Source organism: Coregonus lavaretus (genome assembly GCF_964263955.1).
Source record: "Coregonus lavaretus genome assembly, contig: HAP1_SCAFFOLD_2435, whole genome shotgun sequence".
In the NCBI taxonomy this organism is placed as follows: domain Eukaryota; kingdom Metazoa; phylum Chordata; class Actinopteri; order Salmoniformes; family Salmonidae; genus Coregonus; species Coregonus lavaretus.
Window position 1 is genome coordinate 1 of NW_028162887.1, and position 22500 is coordinate 22500.

Sequence of the window (22500 nt, forward strand, 5' to 3'; positions counted from 1 at the left end):
TGAGATATAGCCTACATTGGGCCTATGTGAAGGAAGAAAATATAACTTCTCCTTTCTTTCTGTGCCACCAAATGTTTGCATTTACTGGTAAAGTTACCAGGTCGTTAGGGCGATATGGGCGATTTTTCAACCAAATATTGCGATTTGACTTGCGATATAGATCAAAACACTTGGGTGAACTGTTGGAATCATAGACATAGAATGATCATTGTAATTCTATGGTAGGTGTTGTTTGGCATGAAAACAAATGAAAAAGCCAGGTAGGAGTTATGACAGAGAAGGAACCAAAGTGTTTGTCAGTGCAAAACACAAGTTAGTTAGTTAAGGTAGCTAGCATTTAGCTAGCTAGTTAGTGATTAGCATTAGCGATTAGCATTATGTTAGGCACATGCTAGCTACCTTAACTAACTAACTTGCGTTTTGCACAGAGCAAGATACACCAAATAATAGTATAATATAGAAAACATCTGGATTCGTATTTAGAAGCAGTGTGGAAAGCAGCATCGTTGTAGTTTTGGTAGAGTGGATAGATTGACAGCACGCTGACAGAATAAACAGCGTGGAGGAACTGTGTGCTGCCTGCCTGAGTGACAGGGGTGGGGCTTGTTGTGTCTGGCCCGGGAACTGGAAGCAAGCAGCCGCGGCGGGAGAGAGAGGACTCTATGGCACTCGGAGGCTGCGGTAAAGCGAAGCTTAATCATTACAACAATTATTATCTGGGTGATTTTAATTCTAGGCGCACTGGTGATCCCAAATAAAATTTCCAGGTCGCACAGCAAAATATTTAGGAGCCTATGCGACCATAGTGGTCGCACTTTAGAGCCCTGCCAATACACTGTTTTATTCTAAGTGGTATGCTGCCTAGTGTAAATAGTGTGTAACAGAACCATAGATATCTACCTTTCTCACAGAGGCGTCCAGTGAAGTGTAGGGGGCAGTCGCAGTAGAAGGACAGAGCTCCACTGGGCCTCCGCAGCTCATGGCAGGTCCCACCGTTACGACAGAGGGCGGCATGGCAGACTGGTGGTGGTGGTGGCTGGGTGGGAGCTGTTGGTGACTGGGTAGGGGCTGGTGGTGGGGAATGGGTAGGAGCTGGTTGCCAGGGCCGGGTAAGGGCTGTTTGCCAGGGCTGGGTAGGAGCTGGCAGTGGTGGCCGAGGCTGGGTAGGGGCTGGTTGCCCGGGCTGGGCAGGAACTGGTTGCCAGGGACGGGTAGGAGCAGGTTGCCAGGGAGGGGTAGGAACTGGACCTGGTTGCCAGGGCCGGGTAGGGGCTGGTTGCCAGGGACGGGTAGGACCTGGACTTTGTTGCCAGGGACGGGTAGGAGCCGGTTGCCAGGGGCGGGTAGGGGCTGGTTGCCAGGGACGGGTAGGACCTGGACTTTGTTGCCAGGGACGGGTAGGAGCCGGTTGCCAGGGGCGGGTAGGGGCTGGTTGCCAGGGACGGGTAGGACCTGGACTTTGTTGCCAGGGACGGGTAGGAGCCGGTTGCCAGGGGCGGGTAGGGGCTGGTTGCCAGGGGCGGGTAGGACCTGGAGTTTGTTGCCAGGGACGGGTAGGAACTGAACTTGGTTGCCAGGGGCGGGTAGGAGCCGGTTGCCAGGGGCGGGTAGGAGCCGGTTGCCAGGGGCGGGTAGGAGCCGGTTGCCAGGGGCGGGTAGGAGCCGGTTGCCAGGGGCGGGAAGGAGCCAGTGGCAGTCGGGATGGTGGTGGCTGGGTCCATACAGATGTGTTGACTCCTGCTGAATCTTGACCTCTCAGAGTGGTGGCAGATTGGGTGGTCCATTCGGATGTGTTGACTCTGGGAGTGGTAGTGGTGGATCTGGTGGTCCAATCATATGGACTTCTGGTGAAGGCTTGTGGGGTACCAGGTGGGGCCCATAGAGACCTGGAATAGTATTAATAGAGTACAATAACTCACCAAAAGAAAGGAACACTTTACATGAAGTATACTTTATAAAGGACTCTAACTCTAAGTAGGTTAGAAACTGTTCATTATTCGTTTATAGATAGCTTATACATCTGCAATAAACGTGCTTGTCTCTTAGCCGCTTGCCAAGGAATACTGAGCTTAAGACTGCACTGGCAGTATTAACAGTAATACTCCATATCTGTACATATCTTCATGTAAAGAAAAATCGTGTTACCAGAAAATTAATTGGCATTGACCAGTAGAGAGATAAACAGTTTTGTAAGGGCTCACAAGGTAGCACTCTGTTGAATCCAAATATAGATTTAACCCAGTAAATCCATAATGCAGTGTTGTAGTGATCTCACTAAAAACAACCAAGACGACCATTGTCCCGAAAATAGGTATGTGATAAAGCGTGATACACACATTCACACACCTCCTAATTGTCTGTATCCAGGCCCTCTATGGTATATTTTAGTCATGCGATGAAGGTCAGGGTTTTCTGCCTCCTAGTAACAGAGGCATCTTAATACATTCATGGTTTAACTGCAGCGATCCCACAGGAACCTATACAATGGACAGATATTTATGAATCTCAACGTATAGGACGGGTCCCAAATGGCACCCTAGTCCCTACATAGTGCACAAGGGCCCTGGTCAAAAGTAGGCTAGTGCACTAAATAGGGAATATGGTACCATTTGGGATGGTACCCTAATTTAATCCACACACATGCATCAGCAAGGGTTTTTAACAGAGTGTGTGAGTGTGTTTTTATTGATTAGGATCCCCATTAGCCGACGCCAATGGGAACAGCTAGTCTTACTGGGGTCCAACACATAATGAAAAAGACATTAGAGACAAAATACTTTACAACTAACATACATTTAAAAACATGAACATGTAGTGTGTGTGTGTGTGCATCTATCAGTTACACATACATGTCAGTACATACACACAACAAGTAGGTCACATGGGGGCGAGGCGTTGTGCCGTGAGGTGTTGCTTTATTTGTTTTTGGAAACCAGGTTTGCTGTTCACTTGCACTATATAAGATGGAAGGGAGTTCCATGCACTCATGGCTCTGTAAAACACTGTATGTTTCCTTGAATTTGTTCTGGACCTGGGAACTGTGAAAAGACCCCTGGTGGCATGTCTGGTGGGGTAAATGTGTGTGTCAGTGGTGTGTGTAAGTTAACTATGCAAACAATTTGGAATTTCAAACACATTGTTATTTTTATTTTTTTGTGATGCAGTCAGTCTCTCCTCAACTCTTAGCCAAGAGAGACTGGCATTCATAGTATTTATATTAGCCACCTGATTACAATGAAGAGCAAGACGTGCCGCTCTGTTCTGGACCAGCTGCACCTTAACTAGGTTTTTCTTTGCAGCACTTGACCACATGACTGGACAATAATCAAGATAAGATTAAACTAGGACCTGCAGGACTTGCTTTGTGGAGTGTGGTGTCAAAAAAGCAGAGCATCTCTTTGTGTGTGTTTGTGTGTGTGTACGTGTGTGTGTGTGTGTGTGTGTGTGTTTGTGTCACAGTGAGTGCAGCAGCCCATCCTATCAACACACTCCAATGAATGTAACACTAAGAACAAGCCTTCAACCAATGGAACACCATTGTTCTACATCACTATGCTCCATTCCATGGCTGTGGTGTTCGGAGAATAGTCGCATCATATCTTGACTGTATCTACAGTTGGTGATACAACTGATAAAGGAATTTACCACAAATGGCCTCCGCTATTACTGCATAACTAAAGACTAGACTATAATGTTATCGCATTTTATATAAGGCTGTGTTAAGGCTATGGCACATACCATTCATTTTCCCCCTCCTGCAATGCTGTATCTCTCCACCCACACACACACCTTGCATATAAACATGCTTTGAGATTGTCAAAAATAATTGACGTCTGTGTGCGTCTGTGTTAGTGTGTATGTGCGTGACGCTTGCATACATGTGCACATATCCCAAGAGAAAAAATAAAGTTATTTCTTTCTTTCAAACAGGAACACTGGAGGACAAATGGGCCCCAAAGAGGGAAATAAATATTATTAAGTCCAGTGACTCTTTGAAAATCTAATTATTTTACCTGCAGTTGTCTACGTTGCTGCCGGCAATGGCACTGGATGTGTAGAATCCCCGCAGATTATTAATTTCAATTATTTCAATGCAGCCGGTGTAGTTGGAGAAGGGTTGGGCTCCCTTAGGGCGACAGAAACAACACTTTTTTTAGACTGTTGCTTTCAATAAGGAGGCAACCAGGACACACATCACTGAAAAGTAATATAGAACTGACTGATGTTCTCAACATATTGGAAGGAACCTAATAACCAATCCATCATTTTGTAGGAGTGTCATATTTTAGGCACAAGGCAACTTGTATAAGACAGTCCGTATCGCTATAGAAGTACAAGACCTTCTTTAGAACCTTCTTCATTGAAGACATATGTTACATTATCCTGATATATGTTACATTATCCCTGACATACGTTACATTATCCCTGATATACATTACATTATCCCTGACATACGTTACATTATCCTGATATACGTTACATTATCCCTGACATACGTTACATTATCCTGATATACGTTACATTATCCCTGACATACATTACATTATCCCTGACATACGTTGCATTATCCCTGACACGGGCTAATTCAATAACAGACACTCAGGGTTGTACGATGTCATCCTGCAGCTATAGGGTGTGTCCCTAATTACCCCATACCCGCTACATAGTGTACTACTTTTGACAAGGACCCATAGGGCTGTTGTCAAAAGTGGTGCACTATATAGGGAATAGGGTGTTTTACACTAGGCCTAAGAAGAGTACTGGAGCTAATGGTATATAACAGGATTCTATGTATTACAATAGAAGTACCAGAAACTGGGTATTATGTTAAACACCTGGGTGTTCTGTACATGTATGTAGTAAATTATACTCCAAGGAGAGGAGAAGGTTGTGTCAGCGACAAAAGAAAAAGACCATGTAAATTGCCTATAAAAAGTACAAAAATGTACACATTTATTGTTACAAAGTGGGATAAAATTTGATTTGATTGGGATTTGATGGTATAGGGATTAAATTATTTAGTATATCACTGAATAAAGTTGAAGACATCGACATATATTACTACCGGTATGTATTGTCAATAGGTATAGACCTCAGAAACCACACTAACTAACCTGATATGGCAGGTATCGACGAGGCAAGCCTCCTATAAACAGATGGCTTGTTCTCTGTATGGCGAGTCCTGACCAGTAGTTGCTGGGCTGGCTTCTGACTCTCTCATACCCAGACACGACCAGCTCCGCTTCGCATGGCGCCAGGTGTTGTCTGGAACAAACGTTCACAAGAAATATGTTCACAATAAATATGTTCACAGGAAATATGTTCACAGGTCATATGTTCACAGGAAATATGTTCACATGAAATATGCTCAAAAGAAATACAGATGTTCTCAAATGTTAGCTACACATTTCCAAACCAGACATTTAAAAAACAACTAAACGTCATATTGGAATAGTCTCTGTATTATTAGAAAACCAACATTTTTAAAGGGTTGTCATATGTTTGCTTAATGAATGTAAATATTCAAAACTAATGAAGTTGTTTTACATAAATATCACCGATGGACATTATAAGGCTAAACTGCCTTATTCTAATAGGAGTCTATTTGGCTTGCCTGAGGAGTACACAATTACTTTAAGAGCTAAGCTGTCCTAATGCTTATTTCATGACTGTTTTGCCTTCTTAATATTATCACACACAGAAAACAGGTTGAGCTGAGTGAGACGAGTACTAATGAATAAGACCAGGGTTTCCAAGGATTCTGGGTATACACTATACAGTGGGGAGAACAAGTATTTGATACACTGCCGATTTTGCAGGTTTTCCTACTTACAAAGCATGTAGAGGTCTGTAATTTTTATCATAGGTACACTTCAACAGTGAGAGACGGAATCTAAAACAAAAATCAAGAAAATCACATTGTATGATTTTTAAGTAATTCATTTGCATTTTATTGCATGACATAAGTATTTGATCACCTACCAACCAGTAAGAATTCCGGCTCTCACAGACCTGTTAGTTTTTCTTTAAGAAGCCCTCCTGTTCTCCACTCATTACCTGTATTAACTGCACCTGTTTGAACTCGTTACCTGTATAAAAGACACCTGTCCACACACTCAATCAAACAGACTCCAACCTCTCCACAATGGCCAAGACCAGAGATCTGTGTAAGGACATCAGGGATAAAATTGTAGACCTGCACAAGGCTGGGATGGGCTACAGGACAATAGGCAAGCAGCTTGGTGAGAAGGCAACAACTGTTGGCGCAATTATTAGAAAATGGAAGAAGTTCAAGATGACGGTCAATCACCCTCGGTCTGGGGCTCCATGCAAGATCTCACCTAGTGGGGCATCAATGATCATGAGGAAGGTGAGGGATCAGCCCAGAACTACATGGCAGGACCTGGTCAATGACCTGAAGAGAGCTGGGACCACAGTCTCAAAGAAAACCATTAGTAACCCACTACGCCGTCATGGATTAAAATCCTGCAGCGCACACAAGGTCCCCCTGCTCAAGCCAGCGCATGTCCAGGCCCGTCTGAAGTTTGCCAATGATAATCATGATCCAGAGGAGGAATGGGAGAAGGTCATGTGGTCTGATGAGACAAAACTATAGCTTTTTGGTCTAAACTCTATTCGCCGTGTTTGGAGGAAGAAGAAGGATGAGTACAACCCCAGGAACACCATCCAAACCGTGAAGCATGGAGGTGGAAACATCATTCTTTGGGGATGCTTTTCTGCAAAGGGGACAGGACGACTGCACCGTATTGAGGGGAGGATGAATGGGGCCATGTATCGCGAGATCTTGGCCAACAACCTCCTTCCCTCAGTAAGAGCATTGAAGATGGGTCATAGCTGGGTCTTCCAGCATGACAACGACCCGAAACACACAGCCAGGGCAACTAAGGAGTGGCTCCGTAAGAAGCATCTCAAGGTCCTGGAGTGGCCTAGCCAGTCTCCAGACCTGAACCCAATAGAAAATCTTTGGAGGGAGCTGAAAGTCCGTATTGCCCAGCGACAGCCCCGAAACCTGAAGGATCTGGAGAAGGTCTGTATGGAGGAGTGGGCCAAAATACCTGCTGCAGTGTGTGCAAATCTGGTCAAGACCTACAGGAAACGTATGATCTCTGTAATTGCAAACAAAGGTTTCTGTACCAAATATTAAGTTCTGCGTTTCTGATGTATCAAATACTTATGTCATGCAATAAAATGCAAATTAATTACTTAAAAATCATACAATGTGATTTTCTGGATTTTTGTCCGTCTCACAGTTGAAGTGTACCTATGATAAAAATTACAGACCTCTACATGCTTTGTAAGTAGGAAAACCTGAAAAATTGGCAGTGTATCAAATACTTGTTCTCCCCACTGTATATACAAAAGTATGTGGACACCCCTTCAAATTAGTGGATTCGGCTTCCGTTGCTGACAGGTGTGTAAAATCGAGCACACAGCTATGCAATCTCCATAGACAAACATTGGCAGTAGATGGCCTTACTGAAGAGCTCAGTGACTTTCAACGTGGCACCGTCATAGGATGCCACCTTTCAAACAAGTCAGTTCGTCAAATGTCTGCCCTGCTAGAGCTGCCCCGGTCAACTGTAAGTGCTGTTATTGTGATGTGGAAACGTCTAGGTGCAACAACGGCTCAGACGTGAAGTGGTAGGCCACACAAGCTCACAGAACGGGACCGCAGAGTGCTGAAGACGTAAAAATAAATAGTTTGTGCGTAGAAATCGTCTGTTCTCGGTTGCAACACTCACTACCGAGTTCCAGACTGCCTCTGGAAGCAACGTCAGCACAATAACTGTTTTTCGGGAGCTTAGTGAAATGGGTTTCCATGGCCGAGCAGCCGCACACAAGCCTAAGATCACCATGCGCAATGCCAAGCGTCGGCTGGAGTGGTGTAAAGCTCACCATTAGACTCTTGAGCAGTGGAAACACGTTCTCTGGAGTGAGAATGCTACCTGCCCGCATGTATAGTGTTTTGGTGGAGGAGGAATAATCGTCTGGGGGCTGTTTTTCATGGTTTGGGCTAATCCCCTTAGCTCCAGTGACGGGAAATCTTAACGCTACAGCACACAATGACATTCTAGACAATTCTGTGCTTCCACCTTTTTGGTAACAGTTTGGGGAAGGCCCTTTCCTGTTTCAGCATGACAATGCCCCTGTGCACAAAGTAAGGTCCATATAGAAATGGTTTGTTGAGATAGTTGTGGAAGAACTTGACTGGCCTGCACAGAGCCATGACCTCAACCCCACCGAACACCATTGGGATGAATTGGAACGCCGACTGCGAGCCAGGCCTAATCGCCCAACATCAGTGCCCTACCTCACTAATGCTCTTGTGGCTGAATGGAAGCAAGTCTCTGCAGCAATATTCCAATATCTAGTGGAAAGCCTTCTCAGAAGAGTGGAGGCTGTTATAGCAGCAAAGGGGGTACAAACTCTATATTAATGCCCATGATTTTGGAATGAGATGTTCGACGAGCTGGTGTCCACATACCTTTGGTCATGTAGTGTATATTGTATACAGCATTGAGTTGAATCTAGTATATTACCCCTCTGGACTAATGTTGTAGCTTACGTGATACATGCTGCAATAAGTCAACTTTCATTTATACTTTTGGCTTGTACAGCCTAATGATGTTGAAACATATCCTTTTGAAAAATAAGAAACTCCAGCACTTTGGTAATCTTTAACATCGTCCCACCGTTGAATGGATCTCTTATAACTAATGTTTTGGGTCAATAGAGCTTCATCAGGGTTGCATCAAGTACAAACATGGCCTCTTGCCTTAGAGTCATGATGTTGCAGTGGTTAGATTGAATCTGTGTTATAATTGCGAGATGTTTTCTTGAAAGGTGCTCTGAGGGGTTTGTTTTAAGCTATACACTCATGTTGTGCATGCTTCAGTTTGTTTTACATACGGCAGAAGAAGCTCTTCACAAGCCATGACAAATTACAGGTTTATGAACATGACCTAATCTAACATGAATATTTAGACTTAAAAGCTAAGAGACCAATGACATGTTTGTCCTTTCAATATTGACAACAGCACAGTGGCATCATCTCCTGAATACATTACAGAGAGCGACGCCAGCGTGTCATCTTATGGCTGTGGTTCTGTTCCAAATGACACCCTATTCTCTTTATAGTGCACAACTTTTGACCAGGACCCACTATATAGGGAATAGGGTGCCATTTGGGACTCAGCCCCTGATCGATTGTCTACTTCCTATAGTGTCTTTTCTCTTCCACTTGATTTAAAATATGTCTCTGTTGATTGGATGCTCAACCGTGACAGTCACAAACAACATCCTCTCGTCTCCCTCCATCTTCAGCCAGCTATCCTCAATCTTTTCAAAATGACAGTTGGAGTGACATGTGAGAGGGTCTCTCTCTCTCTCTCTCTCTCTCTCTCTCTCTCTCTCTCTCTCTCTCTCTCTCTCTCTCTCTCTCTCTCTCTCTCTCTCTCTCTCTCTCTCTCTCTCTCTCTCTCTCTCCCTCCCTCCCTCCCTCCCTCCCCCAGCTCCCTCCCTCCCTCCCTCCCTCCCTCTTGAGTTCATTTACTCTCTCCCTCTGTTTCCATCCCTCCATTCTCCCCTCTTTCACTTTCTCTCTCTTCAACCAGAGGTAGTCATGCCTGCTAAGAGCAGCAAGGCTGACAGCATGGCTTGGAGGCTTGGAGGCTCAACATAACATTACAGCACAAACACACAGGAGCAGGAACATGATGTCTTAGACCTAGCTAATGTAATGTACACACTGAATCATATCATCACATCTATTCCCAACGCCTATTCCCAATCTATGCTCCAACGCATCTTACCATGAATTAGGCCACTATAAATTGTTTATACATTCCCCATGTAGAGCAAAAATAGTACTGGTGATCAGGATTACCCCTCTGAGACACTTAGGCACCATCTACCCATATCTAACCAAATTTTCTCTACCCATATGTCATCCGACCACATACTCTCTAGCCATATGTCATCCGACCACATCCTCTCTAGCCATATGTCACCCGACCACATCCTCTCTAGCCATATGTCACCCGACCACATCCTCTCTAGCCATATGTCACCCGACCACATCCTCTCTAGCCATATGTCATCCGACCACATTCTGTCTACCAATATGTCATCCGACCACATCCTCTCTAGCCATATGTCATCCGACCACATTCTGTCTACCAATATGTCATCCGACCACATCCAAACATCATTGTCACATGACTCAGCAGGCATTAAGGCTTGAATTGCTTTGCTAGAGCATAACCAATACCAGGGCATGGTATTTATTATATCCTTATTTAGATTATAGACACATTAGCTCTGTTCCAATATCCACACTAACATATCACATAGTATGAAGTACTGACATGACTTCTAAGTAGTATGCTAGTGGACATGTTAAAGAGAACGGGATCTTAAGCACTTACAAAATCATAACATATTGTACGAATGCACTTACTAATTCGTAACATATTGTACAAATTGGAATTCATAACATATCATACGCATTGGATGACATTGTACACAATAGTGCCCAACTTTCGGGGACCCGTTTTGGCTGGTGAGAGCAACTTTCAGAACTACTGGCTAAAGAGTAGACAACACCTCTGGAACACATCTTTAACTCTTAGCATGAGTGATAATGAAATATTTAACTAAAGATAAGACTTAAACATATGATATCAATGTGTTTTCAAACATGACACAGTTACTCAGGGATCATTTCATGCATCAATCAAAGCTCAAAGTGACGAAACACTAGATGCTGTCATGTCATAATATGTAAGGCTGCACTACAGATACAGCAGTTATCTTATCATTTAAACTGATATCTGTTAAAAGTTAATTTTTTTTACTCTCCTATCTGATAATATTGCCTCTGGTGGTATGGAGATTGAGAATAAGGTCTCATGTTTCACAAATGCAGTACATCATCTACATTATTATCTGTGCTAACACTCCTTTACAATAAGCTATTTCAACTATTTAGGGCGCCATGAGTATAATCCAATCACTATCCCGCTCCATAAACAGCAGCAACCACAACAAAGGGCAGGCCGATGAAACAGGGAGGCAGAGCCACATTTAACCTCAAGGTATTTTTATTCCACTTTCCTCTGGGCACATATACCCTTTCTTTCATTTATTATACCCTTCCATTTCCCCTCTCCCCTCTTCCCCTCTCCCCTCTCCTCCCCCCATACCCTCCCCTCCTCTCCCTTCCCCTCTCCCTTCCCCCCTCCTCCCCCCATACCCTCACCTCCTCTCCCTTCCCCTCTCCCTTCCCCCCTTCCTTCCCCTCCCCTCCCCTCTCCTGTCATCTCCCATCCCCCCTTCCTTCCCCTCTCCCCTCCCCTCTCTCATCTTCCTTCCCATCTCCCCTCCCCCTCTCCCATCTTCCTTCCCATCTCCCCTCCCCTCTTCCCTCCCCTCTTCCTTCCTTCCCCCCTCCCCTCCCCTCTTCCTTCCTTCCCCCCTCCCCTCTTCCTTCCCCTCTCCCCTCCCCTCTTCCTTGCCCCCTCCCCTCTTCCTCCCCTCCCCCCCTCCCCTCCCCTCCCCTCTTCCTTCCTTCCCCCCTCCCCTCCCCTCTTCCTTCCTTCCCCCCTCCCCTCCCCTCTTCCTTCCCCTCTCCCCTCCCCTCTTCCTTCCCCTCTCCCCTCCTCCCTTCTTCCCTCCCCTCTTCAGACACCTTGTGCGTTTTGGAGTCGAACAGCCAGCCTGCTCTGGACTGGACTGGACTGGAGCCTGAGCCGTCACTGAGCTGAGCCGCAAGGATCCACTGGGAGATTTTCCGAAGCTAATTCAGCCCCTTTTCCAAACAACAGGGGAGAGCAGATAATTACCTAAGTGGAGATTCTGGAATAACTATGTGCAGCTGGAGGGTACTCTGTCCACAGATGTGCTCCCCTTTTCTCCATCCCTCTTTCCATCCCTCTATCCCTCCCTCCCTGGTGCCTACTGACCCCCCCCCCCCGTCGAGGGAAGGGATGGAAGGATGGAGAGAGGGAGGGAGGTCTAGGAAGCAATGAAGCCTGATTTGTTAAACCTGTAATTTGCAGGCTGGCTGTGTGGCGTTTGGTATCTGTGGCACAACTATCGGGGCGAGAGAGAAGAGAGGGAGCGAGAGAGAGAGAGAGACCCGGGGCTCCATAAGTCCTTCCTCCAGAGCCGGCGTGGATAGAAAGAGATGGAGGATGTGGAGGAGGGAGGGAGGGAGGGAGGGAGGATGCAGGATGTGGAGGGAGGGAGGTGGTTAATTTAGGATCGCTCTGCCAGAGAAAGAGGACTGCCTGGCCTCCAGCCAGAGGGCACCAGGCCCCTCAGACAGACAGAGTCCTTGAGAAGCATTACAAATGGCACCCTGTTCCCTATTTAGTGCCCTACTCTTTGACGGGAAGATCTATTAAAACGTTAAAACAGCATAATGAAGCAGGCAGGTGGACAGGTGGATGAAGCAGAGACGTCGGGATGGATAGAGGGAAGGAGGGAGGGAGGGAGGGCGGGAAGGATGGAGGGAGGGAGGGAGGCCCATCCCTGTCCCAGTGGTGGCTCTATCTCTGGGTCAGATCAGACAGAGATGGAGGAGGCTGTGGTCATCAGCCCATCACTACATGTTTGCTTTAGTCGAGGTGAAGCTTGGAGACCTGTTCTCTCCTCTCTCCCTCTCTGTTCTCTCCTCTCCTCCTCTCTGTCCTCTCCTCTCCCCCTCTCTGTCCTCTCCTCTCCTCCTCTCTGTCCTCTCCTCTCCCCCTCTCTGTTCTCTCATCTCCCCCTCTCTGTTCTCTCCTCTCCCCCTCTCTGTTCTCTCCTCTCCCCCTCTCTGTCCTCTCCTCTCCTCCTCTCTGTCCTCTCCTCTCCTCCTCTCTGTCCTCTCCTCTCTGTCCTCTCCTCTCCCCCTCTCTGTTCTCTCCCATCCCCCTCTCTGTCCTCTCCTCTCCCCCTCTCTGTCCTCTCCTCTCCCCCTCTCTGTCCTCTCCTCTCCCCCTCTCTGTTCTCTCCTCTCCCCCTCTCTGTCCTCTCCTCTCCTCCTCTCTGTCCTCTCCTCTCCTCCTCTCTGTCCTCTCCTCTCTGTCCTCTCCTCTCCCCCTCTCTGTCCTCTCCTCTCCCCCTCTCTGTTCTCTCCTCTCCCCCTCTCTGTTCTCTCCTCTCCCCCTCTCTGTTCTCTCCTCTCCCCCTCTCTGTCCTCTCCTCTCCTCCTCTCTGTCCTCTCCTCTCCTCCTCTCTGTCCTCTCCTCTCTGTCCTCTCCTCTCCCCCTCTCTATCCTCTCCTCTCCCCCTCTCTGTTCTCTCCTCTCCCCCTCTCTGTCCTCTCCTCTCCCCCTCTCTGTTCTCTCCTCTCCCCCTCTCTGTCCTCTCCTCTCCTCCTCTCTGTCCTCTCCTCTCCTCCTCTCTGTCCTCTCCTCTCCTCCTCTCTGTCCTCTCCTCTCTGTCCTCTCCTCTCCCCCTCTCTGTCCTCTCCTCTCCCCCTCTCTGTTCTCTCCTCTCCCCCTCTCTGTCCTCTCCTCTCCTCCTCTCTGTCCTCTCCTCTCCTCCTCTCTGTCCTCTCCTCTCCTCCTCTCTGTCCTCTCCTCTCTGTCCTCTCCTCCTCTCTGTTCTCTCCTCTCCCCCTCTCTGTTCTCTCCTCTCCTCCTCTCTGTCCTCTCCTCTCCCCCTCTCTGTCCTCTCCTCTCCCCCTCTCTGTTCTCTCCCCCTCTCTGTTCTCTCCTCTCCCCCTCTCTTTTCTCTCCCTCCCCTTTTCCCTTCTCTCTTTCTTTCCTTCCTTACATGCTGGTTATTACAGCTCTCTCTCTCTTGCTCTCCATCTCTTCTCTTCTTCCTCCTCTCTCCCTTCTCTCCCTCCTCCCTACTCTGGTTATGACAGCTCTCCCGCTCTTGCCCTCTCCCTTCTCACTCCCTCTCCCTCTCCCCTCCCTCTGTCTCTACACTGGTTATGCCAGCTCTCTGTCTCTACACTGGTTATGCCAGCTCTCTGTCTCTACACTGGTTATGCCAGCTCTCTGTCTCTACACTGGTTATGCCAGCTCTCTGTCTCTACCCTGGTTATGCCAGCTCTCTGTCTCTACCCTGGTTATGCCAGCTCTCTGTCTCTACCCTGGTTATGCCAGCTCTCTGTCTCTACCCTGGTTATGCCAGCTCTCGGTCTCTACCCTGGTTATGCCAGCTCTCTGTCTCTACAATGGTTATGCCAGATCTCGGTCTCTACCCTGGTTATGCCAGCTCTCGGTCTCTACCCTGGTTATGCCAGCTCTCTGTCTCTTTCCTGGTTATGCCAGCTCTCTGTCTCTACACTGGTTATGCCAGCTCCCTGTCTCTACACTGGTTATGCCAGCTCTCTGTCTTGCCAGGGTGTTTTAGGGCTGCTGCCTGGGCATAATGATGGATTTGTGCTGCTGTTGCATTTTCAAGTGATGCTAGTTTTTATTCTATTGAAAAACAGATATGACAGATTAATACACTTAAGATGAAGAATTGGCGGGGGATCAAGTCACAGCCAGCAGCCCTTAGCCTTAAATGAGAAATATTTTGAAGCTGCAGGGCCAGTTTTATTACTTTAGAGCACTGATCAGTTTATCATTTTGAAACTGCCTAACTCTTGTCATTCATTTGGGATATTGTATTTTGAAACCCCCAGAACAATTTAGGGACATATTGGGCATGTCTATCGGTACAAATTCATATCTCAAGCTAATTCCATCAGACTTATGATGTTGTATTTACCATGTCATTGCATGTTTGGGAACCACTTTGGTACTAAGCCTACAGGTATAATGCTTTGTTACAACTTGTTTTAACCATGTACGAGCCTCTATGGAGTAGGCTTATGTTTTCATTAAAGGCCCAGTGCAGTGAATAACTGGATTTTCCTGTGTTTTATATACATTTCCACACTATGAAGTTGGAATAATACTGTAAATTGTGAAAATGATGATAATGCCCTTTTAGTGTAAGAGCTGTATGAAAAGACCACCTGAAATTTCAGCCTGTTTTGGTGGGATGGAGTTTTGGCCTGCCTGGTGACAAGCGGTAAATTAGTTAATAAACCAATAAGAAAGAGAGTTCTGAACCTCTCTGCAAATAACAGCTAGTTTTCAGTTTCCCTTCCCCACTCAGATCACTCCCAGACAGTCCTAGCAAAATTATTGCTTGAGACATTGCTCTATGCTAAGAATTTGAATTGAAAACAAAATCACAGTAAGGTACTTAATTGTTACCAAGAAATGATTTAATAATGAGATGAAAACAGCTTCATTGGACCTTTAAGAGGCGGTTTCCCAGACATAGATTAAGCCTAGTCCTGATTCTCCATTCAAAGCACTTCTTTGTCCAGGACTAGGCTTATTCTGTGTTGGGAAAAGCGGCCCCAAATCTCTAAGAAAGTAAATCCACCTGACGTAGACGATGTATGGATTGCCGTCGTTAACGCGGATGGATGTATTGATCCTTCTGATCCCTTCCTCTCGGTTACAGGAGAAGACATACTGAAACACATTACAGAGAAGAAATAGTCTGCTACATGATGCATCAGAACAGGGTGATAATAGTCTGCTACATGATGCATCAGAACAGGGTGTGATAATAGTCTGCTACATGATGCATCATTTGTTTGGGATAAAAACATAGCACAAAGCACTATGGTCCACAAAACATTTGCAATTATAGGCTATATCAGCCAACATAGGCAGTACTGTAAACAACAATGAAACAGCAAAATCATCAAAGACTTCATAGAGACTCGAAACATGTAGTCTTTTGACCAGAGCACATAGGGCATCCCACATTAGTGCACTATATAGAGAATAGGATGCCATTTGGGATGCAGAGAAAGCCTCACCTGTAGCATTCCCTCCTGAATGAAGAGCTTGATGAAAAAGAAGCCCCTGGTCACTACTCCTTGGTCCGCGTACAGGATGGTCCCCTGGGCCTCCCGGGTCTGAAACCTCACAGTGATGTTGTTGTTGGCACCAAGGTCCATGCCCTCAAACTCCAAGTAGGAATTACCAGAGTACTGGACGTAGCTGGAGTCTGGAGAGGGGGACAGGGTGTGAGAGAGGGACGGGGAGAGGGAGGGCAACTTAGAAACGTGTATTATTTCTGAAATCTTTCAACACCCTCACAGTACAGAGCGCTGAGAAATTGGGCTATTGTCTTGAAGGTATTCATTTTTCTCCTAAATATTGTCTGTATCATACTGTGTACCTGCATAGTGCTTTGAAACAAATATGAAAACTGTCTGTTTGGTACGTCACTATTCAGCTGCGATTCAACACGTCATCCCTATTGAGATGTCAGTCTATGAAACAGCGCCAGGGGGTCTGCATTTTAATTCTAGAGGGGTAAAATGATACAAAAGGACCCTTCAACTGAGTGTGTGTGTGTGAGAAGTCATAACGCCAGACTTGAAATGTAATTATGCTCCATAGAGAGGATGCCTCCCAAATGGCACGCTCTTCTCTATATAGTGCAATACTTTTGATCAATTGGGTGCCATTTGGGACGGAGTCTTAGTGTTCTTCATAGAAATATGAAATATGGATCTGAACAGAAATAATGTATCAAAGGCTTCTGATTGTGATTGCCCCTCCTACAGAGTGTCAGAGGAGGCAGGGAGCTGTGTTTCTTTGGTTTGCTTGAGAGTTCATCACTGGTATACCATGACTGACAAAATATATAGGCCCCCTACAAATCTCCTTACGTGTCAGTATATAGGCTTTTACTAGCTAAACATGCATACACTACAAAAACCTTACATTCATCAAACTGGGGTAGAAAAGGACTCAAAACAGTTGCAAACATGGACATGGTTATTGTCTGAATATTTACTAAAGCAGATGCAAGCAAGAACACTCAACACAAAGGATATTTAAGTTTTCTAATTCACTTAGGATACTGACTATCCACTAGCCAGACTGTAGAGTACAGTACAAAGAGAATGGCTAAGGACATACAGATGGTAACTGAGAAAGATTGATCAGTCTGCATTCACCAGAGCGGAATTAAAGCCAGGGTGAAGTTACTGGGGAAAAAAATGATATGAAAAACCAATGTGCTGGTGCACTCCAATGGGTAAACACTATAGGGCCATGGAGACTTGGGTTGTAGAAGCTGCTCTTAGAATAAGGTTGTCTGTTGACTGGCAGAAAATCTAAAGGCATGATGGGAAATACTTTTTCCATCAAAGCATTCTTGAAGAATTATATGTTTGGAAACGTATTTATGAGGAAGGACTGTTGACAGATTTCATAAGAGCGAAAACGTTTCTTCCTACATCATTTCCAAAGTAGCATCGTAATGCTTATTGAACTGTATACTGTAAAATGACCTGTCCACTTGGCCCCTCTGGCAGTGTGTTGGACTACAACTCAAACTAACTGCAGTCAGTGAACATGTATATTTACACACTGAAGCCTGCATGACCCTAAATACTGTAGTATTTAGAAACAAAGTCACATATAAACCCATAATGAAATTACACATTAACAGCATAGTCCCTTATAGCTCTGTGAATGCGCTAGGTTTTAAAAGGAATTGTTAAAAAAATATATTGTCCTGCGATTGTTAAAAGCCCTCACACCTCTCACGTTTATGGGCTGTAAAGGGGTAAATATGATTGCTTTGCTACAGGCTGTGAAGCATGTAAATGACACAATATACTGAAGGTAGAGAGAGAAACAGAGAAAAGAGAAGAAGCCTGGCTGAAAGGAATTGAATCATACACCTTTATTACATGGCTCATTGTATAGCATGATATCCTGCTTCATATCATCCATGTCAGCAGGCAATTATGGGACATTTCAGGAAGGCTTGTTCTAATGCCTGGAAGTTTATTGAGGGTAGTGACGCAGACAGTTTTAAGAGACTGACTCGGACTCCAGAAATTTGGGGCAGAGAGAGCATTAGAGAAACTCATCATGCTTTATGTACTGTATTTCTCGTGTGACAAACGTTGCCATTTGTTGACAAAAAAAGCCCCATCCGGTCTTCAAAACCCTGTTATAATCACAAGCATTCCCTAATACACCTGTCTAGTAGTTCTTCTCATCTGTCTCTTCTGTTAAATGGCTACACCCCAGAAATCAGACAGCCAGATCACTGTTAAATGGCTACACCCCAGAAATCAGAAAGCCAGATCACTGTTAAATGGCTACACCCCAGAAATCAGACAGCCAGATCACTGTTAAATGGCTACACCCCAGAAATCAGACAGCCAGATCACTGTTAAATGGCTACACCCCAGAAATCAGACAGCCAGATCACTGTTAAATGGCTACACCCTAGAAATCAGACAGCCAGATCACTGTTAAATGGCTACACCCCAGAAATCAGACAGCCAGATCACTGTTAAATGGCTACACCCCAGAAATCAGACAGCCAGATCACTGTTAAATGGCTACACCCCAGAAATCAGACAGCCAGATCACTGTTAAATGGCTACACCCCAGAAATCAGACAGCCAGATCACTGTTAAATGGCTACACCCCAGAAATCAGACAGCCAGATCACTGTTAAATGGCTACACTCCAGAAATCAGACAGCCAGATCACTGTTAAATGGCTACACCCCAGAAATCAGACAGCCAGATCACTGTTAAATGACTACACCCCAGAAATCAGACAGCCAGATGACTGTTAAATGGCTACACCCCAGAAATCAGAAAGCCAGATCACTGTTAAATGGCTACACCCCAGAAATCAGACAGCCAGATCACTGTTAAATGGCTACATCCCAGAAATCCGCCTCTATAAGGTTGTTGTTGTGATTTATCAAAAACTGCTAGAAGTGAGACATCTATCAACATTGGTTAGACTTTGAGTCCCAATAGACCAGCCTGTTTGATCTGACGGAGGGTGGTCTCCAGGAAAGACAGGCTATGAGTAATGGTTAAACCACTACCCTGAGGAGAAGCCCCAAAACAGAACAGAATAAAGAAGAGACAGAGAACTATCAGGAAGAGAGAGAGAGAGAGAGATAATTATCAGGAAGAGACAGAGATAATTATCAGGGAGGGAGAGAGAGAGAATTATCTGGGAGAGAGAGAGAATTATCAGGGAGAGAGAGAGAGAGAGAATTATCAGGGAGAGAGAGAGAGAGAGAAAGAGAGAGAATTATCAGGGAGAGAGAGAGAGAGAGAGAGATCATTATCAGTGAGAGAGAGAGAGAGAGAGAGAGAGAGAGAGAGAGAGAGAGAGAGAGAGAGAGCATTATCAGGGAGAGAGAGAGAGAGAGAGAGAGAGCATTATCAGGGAGAGAGAGAGAGAGAGAGAGAGAGAGAGAGAGAGAGAGAGAGAGAGAGAGCATTATGAGGGAGGGAGAGAGAGATAATTATCTGGGAGAGAGAGAATTATCAGGAAGAGAGAGAGAATTATTAGGGAGAGAGAGAGAGAGAGAATTATCAGGGAGAGAGAGAGAGAAAGAGAGAGAATTATCAGGGAGAGAGAGAGAGAGAAAGAGAGAGAATTATCAGGGAGAGAGAGAGAGAGAGAGAGAGAGAGAGAGAGCATTATCAGGGGGGGAGAGAGAGAGAGAGAGAGAGAGAGAGAGAGAGAGAGAGAGAGAGAGAGAGAGAGAGCATTATCAGGGAGAGAGAGAGAGTCGACTGTGATCTGAGAATTAATGAGGATAAATCCAGCCAACAACGGTGTGCTCTCTCCCTCTCCCCCTCCCTCCCTATTCAGTCCCTGACAATAGGGTTTGCCAATGCTGATGATGGAAAATTACCCCTCGGAGCCAAAGCCATTCATTAATTTTAAAGCCCTTGTTTGGTCTGATGTAGGCTTTGATGCAGTCTGAGGCTGGTTTTTGTGAGCGTGCGGGTGTCTGTGTGTGTGCGTGTGTGTGCGTGCGTGGCTGCTAACTGCTGCTACGAGGCAGGGGTATGCCTCATTAACAGTTAGCGCCAGACTCTCTCCCAGGTCTCTCATTTTCCACTAGCTACCTTAAATTACTGAAGTTACCATCCTTGCTATCATCCTCCAGTGTAACTGGTCTTTACTGTAGTTACCATCCTAGCTATCATCCTCCAGTATAACTGGTCTTTACTGTAGTTACCATCCTAGCTATCATCCTCCAGTATAACTGGCCTTTACTGTAGTTACCATCCTGGCTATCATCCTCCAGTATAACTGGTCTTTACTGTAGTTACCATCCTAGCTATCATCCTCCAGTATAACTGGTCTTTACTGTAGTTACCATCCTGGCTATCATCCTCCAGTATAACTGGTCTTTACTGTAGTTACCATCCTAGCTATCATCCTCCAGTATAACTGGTCTTTACTGTAGTTACCATCCTGGCTATCATCCTCCAGTATAACTGGTCTTTACTGTAGTTACCATCCTAGCTATCATCCTCCAGTATAACTGGCCTTTACTGTACTTACCATCCTGGCTATCATCCTCCAGTATAACTGGTCTTTACTGTAGTTACCATCCTAGCTATCATCCTCCAGTATAACTGGCCTTTACTGTAGTTACCATCCTGGCTATCATCCTCCAGTATAACTGGTCTTTACTGTAGTTACCATCCTGGCTATCATCCTCCAGTATAACTGGTCTTTACTGTAGTTACCATCCTGGCTATCATCCTCCAGTATAACTGGTCTTTACTGTAGTTACCATCCTAGCTATCATCCTCCAGTATAACTGGCCTTTACTGTACTTACCATCCTGGCTATCATCCTCCAGTATAACTGGTCTTTACTGTAGTTACCATCCTAGCTATCATCCTCCAGTATAACTGGTCTTTACTGTAGTTACCATCCTAGCTATCATCCTCCAGTATAACTGGTCTTTACTGTAGTTACCATCCTGGCTAATATCCTCCAGGTCAAAGCAGTGTAATGTACAATACCAGTCAAAAGTTCGTACACACCTACTAATTCCAGGGTTTTTCTTTATTTTTACAAGAACATTTTCAATAAATATGCGTGTGTTTTGGAAACATATTCTACCAGAAGAACAGGTGCTCAGCACACATGCTTTGGGGTATTGTTTGTCTGTTATCTGACAGAGGGGGCCAACGCCACAGTGAAATTCAAGGACAGAGTTGTACCGAAATAGTGCAATTATTATTTTATTTTTTACCATTACTCATAACTTCATAATACATTTGAAGAGAATAAGACAAGTAATCCTTCATGTGCTATCATGTACCCTTTATTTCAAACAAGGACTCAAAAGGGTGAAAATATGTATTTGAGCCCGTGCTGTTGCCAACTGAGTCTCATACAAATACGGATCAGTATTCTACCCTTATGGAAAAAAACACATGAATTTCACGTGATCTTCTGTGAAGTTAATGTGATAACAGCTGACAACACGTAAAGCTACATGTGATAAACATGAAACTAAACATGTGAAAACGTGATCACGTGAAGTGTTCCAAAAACAACGTTTTCACATCATTTAACAAGTGAAATTCTATGTGAAATCGTGTGATTTTCCACATGTGAAATCACGTGATTTTCTGCATGTGAAATCATGTGGTTTTTCTGTAAGGGTAGAGATTTCTGTGGATATAAGGGTTGACTGGTCAATTCTTCATGGCCCCTCTCTATATTGACTTTTATCTGGGCATAGCAAATATAGGTGGAAAATCGCTTCAAGGTGGTCAGCAGAAGATAATCTATATCTCAGTGACGGGCTGAGCTTTTTGTACATGTGGTGGCTGACTAAATTCTAGGAATTCTATAATCTTTCAAGAAATGTCTGAAATAAGGAGCACCTCTACATGAGCATAAGCTACAATGAATTCATTACAACTATATTAAAGCCACTTCTGTGCTGGTTATGAACTGGCCGTCATTTCAAACAGCTTTGCCCGCTTGGGAAAGTGGCATTGATAAGCCAAAAGGTCACTAGATGATTATTCATTAATACACCATAGACAGTCAATTACAGAGCATGAAGATCTTATTAGTAGGATTAAAACCACATCATGACTCATTATCCAATGAGTCATTTTAAAGGGTGATTTTTATTTTTTATTTTTTATTTTACATTTATTTAACTAGGCAAGTCAGTTAAGAACAAATTCTTATTTACAATGACGGCCTACAACGGCCAAACCCGGACGAAGTTGGGCCAATTGTGCGGCACCCTATGGGACTCCCAATCACGGCCGGTTGTGATACAGCCTGGAATCGAACCAGGTGGTCTGTAGTGACGCCTCAAGCACTGGAGATGCAGTGCCTTAGACCGCTGCGCCACTCGGGTGATAACAGTAAAATCACAGGATATAGGCTTATTTTACATCCTGACAACACGGTAGTTTAAAATGTGGATTTGATGTGTAGTGTATATATGTGCTGTGTGCGTGTTTCCGAATAAACAAATATTCAGGATTTCAGCATGACCAGTCAATTGAACAAGAAACTAAATTAATTCAGGTTGCACTTGATCATTTCTTAAGGTGGAAAGGCATTTTGATGATCATTTATATATTCATGCGTACATTAAAGCCATATGGATGAACCACAAATCAAC

The 22500-nt window shown here is 44.9% G+C and overlaps 1 protein-coding gene across 1 annotated transcript in view; it reads right to left on the bottom strand.

Annotated features, from left to right (window-relative positions):
* Positions 1–900: 900 nt before the first annotated feature.
* LOC311118737 (uncharacterized protein) overlaps positions 901–22500 on the bottom strand; it is a gene marked incomplete at both ends in the record, with an annotated part of 78410 nt that continues 56810 nt past the window's right edge. Inside the window, 6 exons of the mRNA XM_084193521.1 lie at positions 901–1068; positions 1125–1711; positions 4014–4126; positions 5115–5265; positions 15409–15500; positions 15854–16044. Coding sequence (XP_084049647.1) covers positions 901–1068; positions 1125–1711; positions 4014–4126; positions 5115–5265; positions 15409–15500; positions 15854–16044 — 1302 coding nt within the window. The remainder of the gene's footprint in view (positions 1069–1124; positions 1712–4013; positions 4127–5114; positions 5266–15408; positions 15501–15853; positions 16045–22500) is intronic.